Source organism: Culex pipiens, unplaced genomic scaffold, assembly GCF_016801865.2.
Source record: "Culex pipiens pallens isolate TS unplaced genomic scaffold, TS_CPP_V2 Cpp_Un0017, whole genome shotgun sequence".
Taxonomy (NCBI): Eukaryota; Metazoa; Arthropoda; class Insecta; order Diptera; family Culicidae; genus Culex; species Culex pipiens.
In genome coordinates this window covers 85803-103719 of record NW_026292834.1, presented here as the reverse complement: position 1 = coordinate 103719, position 17917 = coordinate 85803, and the positions used below count along the sequence as shown (strand labels likewise).

The following is a 17917-nucleotide window of genomic DNA, read 5'->3' as shown; positions in this document are numbered from 1 at the left end:
GGTGGTAGGACGCTTTATCGTTTGACACTTTTTAGTTTGTACCCCGTTGGTTTAACAAAGTCAAACTAAAAAGTGACAAACTGTCACTTTTTACCCGTGAACTGTCACTTTTAACCCGGCGCTCACAGACACAATCAAAACAAACGTTTGGTAGTGTGTGTGAGCTCCGTGTAAAGAGGGTGTTCGTTTGACAACAACGGGTGTCAAACCATCGGGGTTTTAATGAAAACTCAAGTGAAAATATAATATTCTTTTCTTTGAGAAAAACATAACTGTAAACGATTACTGCTTACATAAAAAAAACGTGCATATTTTCTAAATTCTAGGTTCAAGACGGTACATGCAACATAACAATTACAGACATTAACAACAAACAAGAACTTCAAACAATGCAAGGACTCATACACAAATCATGCAAGGATAACAACAATTCATCTTCAACAAACAACATAAATTGGAAGGGGGAGGAAGGGGATAAAACGAAACGCATTCCACTACTTTGGGGACGAACGGACGGGGTTGAGTTGGCATACACAGGCACAAGAATCTCAGTGAAGAACTTACGCTGACGCTCTGATACAAGTTTCGTCCGCCCTCGTCCAGTGGGCTGCCGTTTCGGTTCTGGTCCAGATAAACCAGCGGGCCCACCTTTGCCTTGCCCTCGCCACTGGGGCTTCCAAGATTCGGCAGCGGGGGCTGATAGTTGTTGTTGACAATATTTTGAACGGATGTCGAAGTGCTCAACAGACCGGGGAAATCTTTCGGTGGGCTGTTGTTGTTGTTGTTGATCTTGTTAGTTTGTTTGAGTCTTTCGACGCCAGTCTTGTAATTTTCCAAATAGTCCGTCTTGGTGATCGGACCGAGGGTTCGTTTGCTACCGCCACCACCACCGAGTCGGTTAAAGTTATGAACGTTCGTGATGTACTGTTGTTGAGGGTGAGGCTGTTGCTGGTGGTGATGATGGTGCCGTTTGGGTCGGATGGGGACTCCGATATCGGACTTGGTTCCACGGATGGAGCCTAGGCGGGAGCTGTCCAGACCGCCACTACCGGCGACTGGCGGTGGCTGGTTGGCCGTGCTCCGGAAGCCACTTCCGTCGTAGTAGTAGTGATAGGGTGAGGCTGACGAAAGAGTCGCGACAGAATCGAGATAACCGTACGAGTTCAACCCATAACCAGTGCTAGACCCGAAGGCGGCGGACGACCCCCGACTTCCCTGGTGGTGACCGGAGGCCGAGTAGTTGCGCGTTAGGCTAAACGTGTAGTGATTGTTCTGGAAGTGTGTGTTAGTTGGATTGATCAGGCGGTTGTTGGGACCGCTGGAACTACTGCTATGTACACCCGGGATGACACCCTGGGGAGGCTTTCCCACCTGCCCTACCCGGCCGCTGCTCTGGGGACAGAGCGGCGGCTTCCGCGTTGTTTGGGGGTTCGTCGTATTACTACTACTCACTGAGTGGTGATGAGATTTCATGTTGTTCGACGAGGAAGATTTGGTATGGGCTGAGGTAACGGATGCTCCGGACGATTTGTTCGTCCCGTACTTGGCGCTGTCACTGGATCTACGAGAGGAAGTGGTTTAAACTAGTTTATTAGAATGGATCCTGGAAGTTACCTCTCCGATGAGTACGCGTAGTCTTGATCGGCTCCCAGTCCGGAATCGGTGTGCTCGTGGCTCACGCGAAGTCCCGTACTGTCCAGCGGGCTCAAGCTGGATCCGGTTGGCGATATAAAGTCGCCCATGCTCATGCTGGACATCATTCTGCAAGGAACGTTCCCATTAGTACATCTAAGATGTCATCAACGAAACCCTCATACCTGATCAAACCCGAGTTTCGGTCGTAATCCCGCGAAGAACTGATCGTGCTCGCCGACCGGATTGACCCGTTTACCCCGCTCATGTTGTCCACCACATTCTCCTTCGAAAACTCCCGTATCCGATCGATCCGCTGTATCGGAGGCACATTGTGACTAGTCTTGTGTACCTTGAGGGCGCTAGGCTTTTTGGACGCATGGTGATGGCTCGTTTCGACCACCGTGTACGGAATCTCCCGCAGCTGATCCTCGGACATGCCGGTCGTGTCGACCAGATCGAACTGCAGGTGCTTCGTCAGCTCGCTGGACCAAATCTTCTCCGACGGAGAGCGATGCTTTCGGTGCCGTCTACTCCGATGGTGATGCGCCACGATCCCCGAGTCTGGCGTCGATCCCTTCAGCACCTGACTGCTCTTGATCACCGCAGCCTTCTGCACATTATCCGCCTGTTTGCGCTGCACTTCCAGCCACTGCTCGCCCGAATCAACCAGCTCGATAGACTCCGTAGACCTGTGATGGCTCGAGTAGCTACGATCCCGACTTTCCGTATCCGACCGATTCCTCCTATTCTTCGAGCGATGCCTTCTATGCTTCCGGTGCGAGTTATGCGATCGACCTGACCGTCCCGAACCCCTCGACATCTCACTCTCGTTATCCGACACGCGACGGCTTCGGTGCCGCCGTCGACGACCCGACCGTGACTCGTTCGACGAGTGGCTCTCCACCGAGCTGGACCGCATTCGGTTCGGGTTCGCCGGAGCGCTCATCCGCGTCGACGCCGATCGTACCGACTTGGGGCTGGAGTTGATCCCGAACAGACCGCGCTGCTGGGATCGCATCCAGGGGGCGCTCCGGGTGCTTCGCGGAGAGTCCGGAGGAGGTGGGTGCGCTTTGCTACTAGTGTTCAACGCAGCTGGGATGCTGCAAGTAGAACGGTAAGGACTGTCAAACCTAGAGGGGGGCGGGGGATAGGAGGTGCACACAAACAGTGAAAGTGGATTTGGAGAGAGAAAAAGAAGATTCGTAGAAAGAGAACAATAACCAAAAACCAACAAACTAAGCAGGACACTTACGTTTGGGCTGGTTGAGGTATCGATACGGATTTGATTTCCTGCTGGATGTATTTGGGAGCGTCGAAGATCTTCTCCTCGGGCGGGTGCTCGTCCAGAATACGGCGGGGTTGCCTCCGCGAGGGGGTCCGTGTGAAGGCCGGTGGCGCGCGCTGCAGGGACATTACGTCCTTGACCTGCTGGCGCTCCGTACGACCGCTGTTCGGTAGGAAGTGGTAAGACAATAGTTATCCCTATCTCTATCAAGTTGTTATTTATTCTCATGCTCTTTACAGTTATTAAACGTGGTAAAAGTCATGCACATGCAAAACACACACCCACCTGTACCTGAATTTGGAGCTGAGCGAGGTTAAGCTGGCGGCGCCAGCTGTGGCCTGCATCGGTGCCGTCCGGACCAACCGGAAGAAGGAGTGATGCTCCACGCAGCACTTCCACAGGTGCTTGCAGGCGGTCTTCTTTGGTGTCTCGAAGCCGTACGTGCTTATTTCGTTCTGAAAGTGAAGATTACAATGATATCAATAAAACACAAAAATAGTTGTTCCGAAAGCCCAACTCACATTTTTATCACAGACCCGTAGCATAAAGTACCGTCCCTTGAAGTAAACCTTGGCGATCCGGGGCCAGTAGTAGTGCGCCACCGTAGTCTTGTTGCGCAGAACTACGATGCCACCCGGGGTGAGCCCCAGGTAGTACTCGACGCTGTCTTCACCCTGAAAAACATCAAAATATCCAGATATTAGGGTATCCAACTCTAACCCCAGAAACACCTACCAGCACCGGATGCAGGTCCACCCCGTACATGTCGTGCCACTTGACCTTGTCGAGGTAGTTGAACTCGGCCTGCGACGGGGCCATCCCCTTGAGCTGCATGTGCAGCTCGTGGATCCGGCTCTCGATTTCCTTCGTCTGGTTGTTGAGCAACCGAAACTCGGACACATACCCGAGCGGGTGCTTGCGGGGGTCATAGTCACCAAGTTCGGCTGGAAGTGTAGATTTTCACCCATGTAACAAACAATGCTGAGAAAAAAAACCCATAAAAGAGACATTTTACCTTGCACGACGTAAGCACCGAGCTCGGCAGCCAGCTCAAAGGACACCGGTAGCCGGCCCTGAAGGATGTCCTGTTTGACCTGCAGATAGAGTTGGTACCTGTGTGCAACGAAAGCAAGCAAACAAGAACAACAATAAAGATGAAGCTCCCGGACACGTTCCGGAAAGGCAACTCTGTTAATCACCGCCGAAAGTGTACTTTTGTGTCTCTGGTGAGGAGCTGGTGAGCAATTCTCTGGGAACTCGGCAGTCATTTTTTTTATTTATTAATTTGTCACTTGTGATACTAAAAATAACCATCGTCCCCTCTTGTGATTTTCGTGGACAACCAATTTAAAATATATATATATAGAATTAATTTGAACTTTTCTACATTACATTTCTCGATTACATTTTCACTCTTCATTTATACATATATGTTATGATTAAAAAATACTTCTAAAAACGACATATTCAAAAACTATTTTTTCTGAAAAGAACAAACAAAATCACAGAAGTTTCATTTCTAAATACTGAAAATTTAACCAATTATTTTCAAAATATTGCAAATTGAAAAAAAAGACTTGTAGGATGACATCTCATGTTTCACAAAATTTTAAATAACTTGGAGTGGATACATCTCAGCAACCACCAATCTTATCAACGAAGTCATAAACAGGATTGTTAACTGCCGCTCAAATCAAGTCCGTCCCATATGTAATTTCGTCAATTTTGAGGTAATGATGCAGTTTGGTTCAAAATCGTGTAAACTATCAGAAAAACCAATAAAATGTAATACTTTGTTCTAGAAAGCCGGAGAAAATCCACTTTTTCGTGAAATTCTAACACGTAGCCTTATGGGCGGGACAACTTTGACACACGTTTTTCGCGGCTTACTGTTTTTACAAATGGGACGGACACGATTAGAGCGGCAGTTAAGCTGTCAGATAAATCTGGAATTCTCCGATCTTGTAAAGACAATTTGAAAAAAAAAAAAACCATATTTTTATGCAAGACAGAGTAGTAATAATGTATATTTTTTGTTAAATTAATGTATGAAAAGTTAAAATACACAATTTTCGAACAATATTTTGCTCATTACATTGACAACGGTGGTTTGCCAGATTTTTACAGATTGTTTTGACAGATTTTTTCTGTTCAGACCTGGAAACCCTGGTCATAAAAATACAGTTGATGCAATTTGAACTTGAAAATTGTGCACTTTACCAAAAAAAATTACACCCAGAACTGGACATCGGCATACGAGAGGATAAAGAGCACGGTTCGGTAGTAAATAGGTACTGTGAACGGACGGAGAGGAAAAATCCCGAAATGGCCAATAGTATTATCCTCGTGTTGTTCATTTTCCAAAAAGCTCAACCTTCAAAAAAAAAAAAAGTGTCGCTATCGAGAATCGAACTCAAGCCCTTTGGCATATTGAACCGCGCCTTTGCCGTTTCGGCCACCGTGGTTCGATGACAAAGTGACGGTCATTTGTCCATACAAGCCACTCAATCGGATAAACTGTTTCAATGAACGAATGAACACGATTTGTTGTTGTTGGAAGTGCGAGAGGTCTATACTCTTGCAAAATAGTACTTTTCTCTCGTATCAATGTGGAAGGACCATCCACTCGGTCATTAACTGTGGATGTAAATTTTTGATTGTAAATTAGATGTTGCATTTAAAAATAAATTTAAAAATTTTGTTGAACAATTTTTTCGATTTTTTTCCTGAAATCAGTTTGTTTCAATATATTTTATCTCCTATTTAAGATTTTGCACCATCCTAAACTGACGCAACAAATATGTCTTTTCAGACCCAAAAAATATACAAAATAAAAATTAATTAATTTTGTGAATTTAACTTTTGGTTTGAAAAATCAAATAAAACTAAGAATTTTTTTCCGTGCGTCATTTTTTTCAGAAAATTTCTAATCATAGCCTTCATCTTTGTCGAAGACCAAATCGATTAGAAAATCCCTCCTCAAGATACAGATTTTCGAAGACAGTCCAGACTCGATTGTCCGAAGCCTCGATTATCCGATGGATAATCAAATCACTAAGCTCTAAGCTCGATAATAAAAAAAACAAAGATTTTTTTTTAGTGATTCGATTTTCCCGAAGATTTGATTATCCGAAGCCTTCAGATAACCAAGTTTGAACTGTATTCACATGCATATTTTATATGACCAGCCCGCAAATTGTATGAGGCCTTGTATGAACAAACTGTGGCTTCTTTGAACATAGTGAATGCAAGAACAAATTTTCATTAAAATTCAAAAAAAAAATGCAAAAAAAAAATCGATTTGCAAAACCGTAGATAATTATTCAGATGACATATAGAATCCACGATTCCCACGAGGGTGTTGGTCATAGTTGGCATAATTATTTGTAATTATTGATAATTACAAATAATAAATAATAATAATAATTAATGTGTATGGTTTTAAGAATTGCAAAAATCCTGCTGCATTTCTAATTCAGTTTATTTTTCTGATAAAAAATGAACAAAAGAAAACTTTGTCTTTTAAATCAAACAAAAAAAATCATACCTGAGCATTTCTCTCAGATTTCGGTCATTCGATTTTTTGTAATTTTTAATCCGACTGAAACTTTTTTGGTGCCTTCGGTATGCCCAAAGAAGCCATTTTGCATCATTAGTTTGTCCATATAATTTTCCATACAAATTTGGCAGCTGTCCAAACAAAAATAATGCATGAAAAATCAAAAATCTGTATCGTTTGAAGGAATTTTTTGATCGGTTTAGTGTCTTTGACAATGTTGTAGGTATGGATAAGGACTACACTGAAAAAAATGATACACGGTAAAAATAAATTTCTGTGATTTTTTATTTAACTTTTTGTCACTTGATTTGCAAAAAACACTATTTTTATTTTTTTTATTTTTTGTTATGTTTTAGAAGACATCAAATGCCAACATTTCAGAAATTTCCAAAATGGGCAAAAAATCATCGACCGAGTTATGAATTTTTTAATCAATCCTGATTTTTTCAAAAAATTGAAACATTGTTCGCAAAAATTTTTCAACTTCATTTTTCGATGTAAAATCAAATTTGCAATCAAAAAGTACTTTAGTGAAATTTTGATAAAGTGCACCGTTTTCAAGTTAAATCCATTTTTAGGTGACTTTTTTGAAAATAATCGCAGTTTTTCATTTTTTTAAATCAGTGCACTGCCCCTGTTCGCATAAATGTCCCATATGCATTTTCTTCAATTTTGAGTTATAGATACAGTTTTGTTCAAAATCGTGTTATCTTTCAGAAAAGCCTATAACATCCAGTACTTTGTTCTAAAAATCAGGAGGAAATCCAGTTTTTTCGCGAAAACTTAACACGTAGCCTTATGTATGGGACAAACTTCAATCGCGTTTTTCTCAGCTTGCTGTTTTTGCATATGGGACATTTATGTGAACATATGCAGTGCACATGTTTGCCCACTTTTGAAAAAAAATAGCTCAAGACTAAAATTTCAAAAGGGCCAAACATTCAATATTACGCCCTTTTAAAATGTTTGCCTTGGTTTAAAATTTTTGAAAATATTTTTTTCGAAAAGATCGGAAAATTTCACGAATGTTTCATATTTTAACATTGTAAATCGGACCATTAGTTGCTGAGGTATCGACATTAGAAAATGGTGGGTTGTTTGGGTGAGACTTAAAAAACATCAATTTTCCTGTGTTTAAACACTTGCATGGCAATATCTCAGCAACTAAGGATCGTATCAACAAAGTTCAAAGAAGCAAAATATAGAAAATTTTCTCACCATTTTTTTTGCCGTGCATCATTTTTTCAGTGTAGTCCTTATCCATACCTACAACCATGCCCAAGACACCAAATCGATCAAAAAATTCCTTCAAAAGATACAGATTTTTTTAAATTTCATACATCATTTTTGTGTGGACAGCTGCCAAATTTGTATGGAAAATTATATGGATAAACTAATGATGCAAAATGGCTTCTTTGGGCATACCGAAGGCACCAAAAAAATTTCAGTCGGATTAAAAAATACAAAAATTAAAATTCTAACAAAAATACCGATTTCGTAGAGAATTGCTCACTTGTTATTCCAGAGAATTGCTCAGAGCTGCAGCTGCTACTGATGTAGTCTCAACCAACAAATCACGACGACACGCCACTATACGATGCCTCCGACAGCTGCAACGCACTCACCTCGTAATCTCCTCCACCAGCTTGCACGGGTCGCAGGCGTAAAACTTCACCCCAAAGTACAGGTCGTAGGGCACCTTGTTGCCTTTCAGCTGGCGGGACAGCCGGGAGGCGGGATCCAACCAGTGCTGCCAGAGCGGGGTAGAGTAGAGGATAACAACAATTTATCGTATCAGCATTGCATCGGTTCGTTAAATCTTGCTTTTTCGGCACTGCTGGCCACGTGTGCTTGGCCCGGAACGGATGCACTTGAACCGGAGCCTTAACCACAAGCAAGCAGGCAGAGGCCACAGTGCAATTCGATTCGGGTCGGGTCGGCTGGTTGTGTTTGCCCAGGTACTTACCGTCTGATTATCCTGATCTATGTAACGTATCCCGAAGTAGGCAGTCTCTATCAGGTTCAGTCTTGCGAAAACTACATCTAACAAGGCTTGACCGGGCAGATCGTCCTGTGAAGAGAGGGAGAAAGATAGAGATTTAAATTTTCATTCAGATGATTGATGCTTTTTGGATGTTTGCCTTCTTGTTTCAAAGGAAATTGAAATTTCCAGATCAGAAAAACAGCAGTTGTTTGATCCTTGAAATAGAGAGGCTAAATTGTAAAAAAAACCTAGAACGTAAAGTAAAAAGTACAGCAAGATAATGAGTCATTTTCAACAACTCAACACTCTTTCTGCCCCCACCATAATTCATCCCACCCAATTAAGCTCTCATAAAGCAAAATCGTGCTCCAGTAGTTAGCAATTCACTAATCCACTTGGTCTAAAGTTTTGCACCAGCCAGCTAAACCCGAGCATGGGTAAATAACAAGGGAAATGCGTAATAATACCTTTCTCTGGTATCAATACCAAATTTTGGTTTTCCTGGACCCTTTGAAATTTGTCTTAAGGATTATGCAAGAGCAAAATGTGGTATCATACCAATTTAAGGTATTGTTTTGATATTGCAAAATTGCAGAATTTGTCATTTGGTCGAACACCACATTTTGGTATTCTTTTGGTTTTACAGTATTTTATCAAATTCCTCTGAAACTATGGGAAAATGTTGACCAATTTTGACAAAATAATTAATTTTGCGCTAAAATGATGTCTCAAAGCGAATGCCTTCATTGAAAACCGGAAATTTCAAACTTGATTTTAAACATTTTTGATATACCTCCATAAGAAATTACTTAAAATTGTGGAAAATTTTCTGAGTCAGGATAGCACATTTTGGTATTATTTTGGTATTAAAGTGTTTTATCAAATTCCTCCGAAACTATGGGAAACTTTTGACCAATTTTGACAAAACAATTAATTTTGCGCTAAAATGATGTCACAAAGCGAATGCTTTCATTGAAAACCGGAAATTTCAAACTTGATTTTAAACATTTTGGATATACTCCCTAAAGAAATGACTTGAAATTGTGGAAAATTTTCTAAGTCAAGATACCAGATTTTGATATTATTTTGGTATTAAAGTGTTTTATCAGATTCCTCTGAAATTATGGGAAAATTTTGACAAAATAATTAATTTTGCGCTAAAGTGACTTGAAACCCAAAAATGTTAAGCCTGATTTTCAATTTTTTTGGATATACCCACTAAGATTTTTTAAAAATCGTTGAAATTTCTCTAAGTCGGGATAACCAAATACTTTGAAAAATGGGCCAATCAACAGATTATTGAATTTTGGTGAATTTCAATCCAGTTTCATTTTATTAACACTTATTTTTCAATCTTGTTATTTTTTAGAAGCTTCAAGAACTTCAAGCACAGGCCGTTCATCCATGACAAATGCATTCGGTGTGGTGAAGAATATCACTAAGAACAACATGGAATCATCAGGTGAGTAGATTTGGCTGTTGCATATGGATCATTTCCGTTTTTTCACTAACTGCAACTGCTGCACTAAAAATGGTATGAAAATACCAAATTTTGGTATTATTTGTGCAAATACCAGCGACCAAAATGTGCTCTTGGTTGCCCAGTAGTAGATGGTAAAATACCATGAAATCATACCAAAATCAAGTATGTGGAAGACCACAGGAATACCAAAAACTGATTTTCCAAGGGCGCGGGAATACTAAAAAATAAAACCATGGCAATACCAAGTTTTGGTATTCAAGCAATGTTCAAAAATCCAGAAGAGCTCAACTTGGTATTGAAATGGTTTTATTTTGTGGTATTATTTTACCCTTGGAATAACATGGTTTGGTATTGTTGTGCCCTTCCACATACAAGACTTTGGTATGATTTTATGGTATTTTACCATCTATTACTGGGCACCCAAGGGCACATTTTGGTCCCTGTTATTTGCCCAAGTAATACAAAAATTTGGTATTCCCGTGTTATTTACCCCTGCTCGGGATAAACGAGACCGCATTATTAAAATAATCTCCCAAGGAATCAATTAGGGGGCGCGTCTCGACTTTTCCCACGGAAAAGTCGTGCGTGCTACTCCACAGTCCAATTTCCGACATCCAGCAGCAGCAGCGCTCCGCGATGAAAAGTTGGTCTTTATCAGTGCAAATTAACTTTTCTTCGCGGCCGGAAAACGTCACCGCGGTGGCGGAGGAGAAGTCGCGCCCCACAATTTTGCCCAGTTCCGCCCACCTGCCGGAGAGCTTTGACTTTATTATGTCGTTAATCTTCTTGCCAGACTTATTGTCCGCTCATTTTTCACCAGCCATGAACTAGATCGAGATATATGAGCTCGCAGGCCTGAAGTGGTGCCCCGAGGAGAGGACTTTTGTACCTCTTCATAAAAACCCGCGGGACTTTACCTTTAGGGTTGAGAAAAAAAATAACAAAAAAAAAACGGAACAGATTTTCTCCATTTTTATGTTTTGTTAAATCCCTTGCCAGATCTTATTATGGTTTGGGACGTGGAAAACAGTAAGAGTACCTCCTGTGGTCTTCTAGGAACCCTCTTTTTATAAGTGACGACAGCCTCGTGAAGGTTCTTGTGGACTGGTTGAAAATCTTGCCCCATTATTCAGCTCATGAAGGCTCAATAACTCTTTCGTCAACAACGTGTGGGCTCGGGAAGGATGCTCTACCCTGATATCAGATTGTTTTTACCAGTTTGAACTAAAAAGTTGCTTACCAACAGTTTTGCTACACATATCAACATGCAACCTGTAACACCTGAAAGCAACAAATTCTGCAAGAAAAAATAATTACCAAAAATTTCAATTTCACGTCAAAAAACAATGATTTTTCACCCCTTATACTTTCGACTTCCAAATGAGACGAGAACAAAAACAATCCCGTTTATTTATCATTAACTTTACGAGCTAAAAATGAAAAAGCCCTTGCACCATCATCAAAGCAAAACTTGCTCCATGGAAGACAACGTGCGCGCGTGAATGAATTATGACGTTGATTAAAATATTAATGAAATCTTGCGCGTGATTCCAAAAAAAAAGGCAAACTTTTTCGACACCCTTCACCGAAGGGGCAGGGTCCAGCTTCAGATGTCCCCATTGTTTTGGCCACCCTCACTCTGAATTAAAAGTTAGAATTCATGAAACTGGGTGGATGGGGAAATATTGCGAAATAGATAGAAATAAGTTTAATTGATAAGTTCAGAATATCGTTCTCCGTACTGTGAAAAGATTGACTGTACTTTTTAAGGCGACACACTGTGTAAGCTTATAAATAATTAATTTGGTCGTTTCAGGGTGCATAAGACAATTACTCCGGGACGACGACAGGTCAGTCTTCCAGTCAGAGCAGAGTGCAGACACGAGCTGACAATGTAAGAAACGGACAAGATAAGTCCCAAAAGTCATTGGCACCTTGGGAGGGAAAAAAAAACTTTTAGTTAATTTCTTGTCCTGTCTTGGTCCTGTCAACAAGTTTTACTTCATCGTTTAACAAAGATTCGAAGGTCAGCGACTGATATTGTTTTATGAGAGGTAAGTAATATATTGAAAACTTAATTGTTTTTAATTAAACGCGTTTTCTATTGAAATCGAGTGATAAATAGCTCAACAAGCAGCGAGGAAGCAAGTTTCTATCAAAAGTTTTGCAAAATTAGTTTAAAATCAGAAAATTGGATGGAGTTAGGGGCGAGTGCTTCCAAACCTGCCAAACATACCAGAATTTCCCCAGGTTAATAGAAGGTCATGAAATATAACAAAAAATCTCTGATTAAGTTACCAACATAAATGTGTAATTTCAACATTTGTATTTGACTTGTATGCTTGATTTGAAAAATTGCGGACCGATTTTTTTTTTTTTTTTACGCAACATATTCATTATACAGCAATTCCCCACGAAAACAGCATGATTCGAAAAAAAAGTTCTCCGATCGGGCTCAAAATTTTTCTTGGGGTTTCTTGGCAGAAATAATAAGACCCGTTTTTTTTGTTTGGCCATTAGGGTGACCTACGCCGTGTTAGGGTGGTCCGAAAAAAGGTAATTCTCGTCGATTTTCGCAAAAATCACTTTTTTCAAAAAATCATATCTCCGCGCCATTTCATCCGATTTTAGCTGTCTTAGACGCAAAAAAAGGTGATTAGTTTGGCTATTTGAGCAAAATAGTAAAAAGTTTCAAAAACCTAGCTTAACATTTGAAAAGGTCGTATGAAAACTTAAAATGCTGATTTGAAGGTCTCGGGACCAAAGAGCCTATGTACGAAAATATGTTTACCTGATTCCTCGGAAAATTTACATATTATATCAAAAAATGGTGAAGTTGTTTTCAATACTCTGAGATACGATTTTTTGAAAATAAAAACTGGGTTTTTCTACGTGCCACGCGCAAAAATGGGAAAGTGACGAAAACGGGAAAAAAATCGACTTTTTTCACTAAAACTGTGATAACTTGAAAATTTCAGCGATGACCTATACATGTTAGGATACCAAATGTTGCGTATTGCAATCATGAAAATTTTCGTACCCTAACATGTATAGGTCATTGCTGAAATTTTCAAGTTATCGCAGTTTTAGTGAAAAAGTCGATTTTTTCCCCGTTTTCGTCACGCGTGGCGCGTGGAAAAACCCCAGTTTTTATTTTCAAAAAACCGTATTGAGTATTGAAAACATAACTTCAACATTTTTTGATATAATATGTAAAATTTTCCGAGGAATCAGGTTAACATATTTTCGTTCATAGGCTCTTTGGTCCCGAGACCTTCAAAACAGCATTTTAAATTTTCATACGACCTTTTCAAATTTTAAGCTAGATTTTTGAAACTTCTTACTATTTTGCTCAAATAGCCAAACTAATCACCTGTCTTTTGCGTCTAAGAAAGCTAAAATCGGATGAAATGACGCAAAGATTTGATTTTTTGAAAAAAGTGTTTTTTTGCGAAAATCGACGAAAATTGCCATTTTTCGGACCACCCTAACACGGTGGAGGTCACCCTAATGGCCAAACAAAAAAAAGCGGGTCTCATTATTTCGGCCAAGAAACCCCAAGAAAAATTTTGAGCCCGATCGGAGAACTTTTTTTTCGAATAATACTGTTTTCGTGGGGAATTGCTGTATATTCTCCTTTCTTGTTTTGTTTTTATAGTAATTCTCTACGTTTTCGAAAATCTTTGTATTTTTTCATTTGAATGAACTATCATTTGTTTTGTCATACAAGGATCCAACAGTTTTGCAGGCTGTTGAGATAATGTCAATATTCGAAAATCCGTTTCTAGAAAAGGGATTTTCTGATCGATTTGGTGTTTTGCACAAGGTTTTTCAAGAAAGTGATTTTTGAGATATATTGTCAAACAAAAATTACTAACATCAGATGCATGATCAAATTTGCAATCGAATAATATTAAACACATATTTTTTGATAAGGTACACCAATTTCTAGTTATAGACAAATTTATTGAAATTTTTTAAGTTTTTGGAATTTAGAAATAATGTATGAAAAATACTTTTCAAGAGCAGAGAAAATGTCATAAAATTGTGGTTTGTTTTTGAATATAAAATTATTTTTTATTTTGACATTGTTAATTACACTGCTGATTGCTGAGATAATTTTTCTTTGAGCTTAAATTTAGTGAAACTTAGCATTTCTCAGTTCTCACTTCACGCGCCCTCATTTATTCACAGCGTTATCTCGGAAACTATTGATTCAATTTTCAAAGTATTAGAATGAAACTTTTATAAAATATTCTGCTTGTTTACATCAAAATAATTCTAAAAATGTAGCTCAACACATGAAATTTTTAAGCCCATTCAAAAATTTCAAAAATTACTTTTCCTGTCATTCTTGAACGATGAAACAGCCTACTTTTCTGTACCAAAAATCACAGAATCAAATAGTAACCCTTTTCAAAACAAATGGTGAAAAGTTCTACTTTTCAGTACTGAAATGGATGCTGAAAACTTGAACTTTTCAGCACTTGGTAGGAAAAGTAATACTTAAAAAAATATATTTAAATGATTCATTGGCTTAATGCATGGACATTTGTCCTATAATTCTGTTCAAAGGGTGTTTTTCGGAATTGCAAAACTTGATTTTTTCATCACTCGTCGTATTTATCTAACTTGGTGAACCTCGTTGGATAAATGTACGACTCGTGCTGAAAAAATCCCCTTTTTGCACCTTGCTGCATAAACTACTATTTTGCGTTTCTCGACATTTCGTCGTTTGTGTCGGTCGGGGATGAACGGTCATGATCGACACAACCAACTTTTTCAAAACTTTTTTTTTTTCGTAAAATCGCGATAACTCGTTATGGTTACAAAAAAACCCTTATGTTTATATATCGAAATTTTTGTAATTGTCTGTTCTACAACTTTGAGGAACATTTTTATACTCTTAAAAAAACTCTGAAATTTTAGAAAAACATGAAATTTTAAAATAAAAAATGTTGTTCTAAATGAAGAAATGACCCTTCTGTGTTAATGTAGATTCGAAAAGTAGGGGAGAGTGGGGAGACTTGATCCCCGGGGACACTTGATCCCAAGCCTGTATCTCGTCAGCATGTGGGTAAAACAATTATCTTTGTTCTAGAAAGTTGTGCGAAATTAACTAAAACTCATTGTAGAAAACAAAGAAAAAAATTAAAAAATGTTTAGATTGAGTTACACACATTTTTCTAAAACGAACTGCAAAAAACTTCCAAGAGATCTTTTTTTCTTTATTTTGATATGTATAGAAAACACTCAAAAATTATTCAAAAAAATATTTTTTATACATGAATTGTTTGATAAACTTATCAACTCCAAAACCCTTACGCATTTGATGTTAAATTTATCGTCATACTATTTTTACAATCAATTGTTAAAAAAAGTGCGTTTAGGGAGACTTGATCCCTGCATTTTTACAGTCACTGGAATCAGCCTCAAGATTAATTAATTGAGCTGGGTTTTCATACATAGTTTCCTATAGTATAGTTGTACATAACTTACTGCAGTTTGAACCTTTTTTCAAAAGTATTGCAAACAAAAATTTCCAGCTTTTGTAAACATGCTTAATTTTGGTCTAAAAAATAATATTTTAAGTTTTTAAATATTTTACATACTAAACTTGTTATATTTTGAACACAAACGTACAGGTTTTATGTGAAATTGCTGTAACGTATAGAAAATTAAAAGTTTGGATGAATAAGAAACATTTTGCTTAAGATTTCTTCAAAATGTTGAAAGGGGGATCAAGTTACCCCTAACATTTTTAAAATGCCAGTTTAAAATATTTGTTTAAAACGCTTGGCATGATTCGAAGAGTTCATCTGATGAAATACCCTTATTAGCCAAACATAGATGAATGTTTAAGCTTTCAATTCATGCAAAAAGTTTATAGTTTTGTGAGAAATTGACAGAGTTATGTGCGATACAAAAAAAGGGGATCAAGTCTCCCCACTCTCCCCTACATTAAATTTCCCTTAGAATTACATGTTCCAAAAAAAAAGTACAGACGAAAAATAAGTTTTTTTTTCGGATTTTGAAGTACGCCATCAAATCGGGCTTCCAATTTTACATAAAAGTCCTTTTGACACCAAACTTCCATCTCATCACCATTTAAGGCAAAATTGAAAAACATATCTTTTTTCGCATGTTCAAAATTGGAAGGGGTCGTACCGCCCCTCTTTCACGAGATATCAAAAAACGACTCTCGGATTCGTAATCAGTCGGGGCAACTGCTGTGTGAGTTGGCAGAGAATGACTCAGACGTTTATTTTTAACCGCAATTTAAATTCAGCTTGGGCATGAACATGGGACATAAGAAAATCTTTCCCAGTTCCTGAGGGGAATACCCTTGAAGAGTATCTGGGCCGGCATTTCATCGCGGATTCATCACTCGTCGCAGTTTTTTACTCAACTTAGACTAAAAAAGTGACATTACTCCTGAAAAGTGTTAAAAATACACATTTTCATAGGTAAAATTATACATTTTTACTGACATGAAAGATGTACTCCTTCTCAGATGTAATATTACCATGATTTTTTTACTGTGTAAGATATGGTTTGAAACTGATTCAAAAGTATTTCCCTGATTCTTCCAAGATCTCAGCCGTTCTGTTCCACCTTGACCTCCATTCCATTTCGATTCGCACAAATCACGTTCCATTTGCTGTGGTGTGAACTTTCAGCTCGCAAGTTCGTCCGCAGCAATTAATTAAACCCAAATGAAGCTCGAACTTAGTGCGCGTATAATTTGAGGGCGGCTTAAAAGTAAAGACGCTTCTTCGTCAGCCATTTTAAGAGTTGCAGGGGTTAACGGTTTTTCATTAGCAGCAGCAACAGCATCCCCGAGAGCAGAGTGAGATGAAAAATTGACATGACTCCTTAAGCTCAAGAACCGGTGTCGGTGTCATTACGAATGCACTTTTGTGGGGACCCAGAAAAACGGGCAATTTTCTCAATGGTGTGTGGAAAATTGTATGTCCAATTATTCACGGATCGCATTATACAACACGAGCTCATTAATTCCTGCTGGCTGAGAGGTGGCCCTGGTGAGTGAATTAAGGACCGATATTAATGCCTTTTGGCGGCCGCAGTGACATTGGTTAAGTGCGGGGCAATTTTTTACCCTTTCCCGGAGCAGCGGTTATGATGCCTTGGAAAAGGGGTTCGCTCTTCTTTCTTTGATTGATTGCAATTAATTTGTACCGCGGGCCGTAGGCTGGTTGGATTTGAGGTATGTTATGGTTATTCTGCTTAAAAAAGTAATTTAACTCCACTTAAGTATTCATATTTAGGTGTTGCCACTTCTTCACCAAAGTCACCCCATTACACGGCATCCAGTGCCACCACCCCGCGAGCAACTTGACGGATGATTGATCGGAACCATTGCGCAAAAGGATTTTTGCAAATATCCCCTAATTGGTCGCATGGAAATTAAGCCACAACCACGCAGACAAAACATGCCGGATGTCGGAATCTGGCCAGAGATGTATTGCGTGTTGCGCGTGAGGACCGCCGCATGAAAGCGAAATTCTCCCGATTTTCTAGACACGCGAAGGCTATTACGTTGGCGTCGGACTCTTCCTCCTCAGGTGTTTCGGTTGAATCTGTGGAAGGTAGGGGAGACTGCCCAGCAGTTGGAAATCATTCTTAGAGTATTGTGAAATTATGTTTAGGATCTTCCCTAAGCAAATCGTACGACCATGAGCAAATGTGTTGTATTGTGAAGTTGTTTCGAAAACGATCACCCTCCCCTAGCCTTGGGTTAACCCATTCGATTTGTGCACTCGCACGCACATGTTCTGCTGGAGGCACCTTTCGGTGGTCAGCCGGCCGAGTTCGATGTCCTGGCCCAGGTTCGGGCCCGGACTCTCCGTCATTAAAGTTGAACTTTGTCGAAGGAGCGCTAGAACACCATAATGGCTTCTGGGGCTTCTCCCAACTCCAACTGAAATTGTCTGCTGCTCGGATGTTGCG

At 39.5% G+C, this 17917-nt stretch overlaps 1 protein-coding gene across 1 annotated transcript; it reads right to left on the bottom strand.

Moving 5' to 3' along the window:
- Positions 1 to 384: 384 nt before the first annotated feature.
- On the bottom strand, positions 385 to 17820 carry LOC120425695 (uncharacterized). The gene is made up of 11 exons (XM_052711426.1): positions 17728 to 17820; positions 8446 to 8550; positions 8105 to 8229; positions 3936 to 4033; positions 3656 to 3864; positions 3442 to 3594; positions 3206 to 3375; positions 2888 to 3082; positions 1818 to 2765; positions 1615 to 1761; positions 385 to 1561 (listed from the first exon to the last, which is right to left on the bottom strand). The coding sequence occupies exons 1-11, from the start codon at positions 17818 to 17820 to the stop codon at positions 400 to 402; spliced, it is 3405 nt and encodes a 1134-aa protein (XP_052567386.1). The 3' UTR covers positions 385 to 399.
- Positions 17821 to 17917: the final 97 nt, after the last annotated feature.

Coding starts and splice junctions, on each gene's coding strand:
- LOC120425695 (XM_052711426.1), bottom strand. CDS start 17,820: ATGACGGAGAGTCCGGGCCCGAACCTGGGCCAGGACATCGAACTCGGC. Junction 8,551..17,727: donor AGCAGAACATGTGCGTGCGA/GTGCACAAATCG, acceptor CTCTCTTCACAG/GACGATCTGCCCGGTCAAGC. Junction 3,595..3,655: donor TGGACCTGCATCCGGTGCTG/GTAGGTGTTTCT, acceptor GATGTTTTTCAG/GGTGAAGACAGCGTCGAGTA.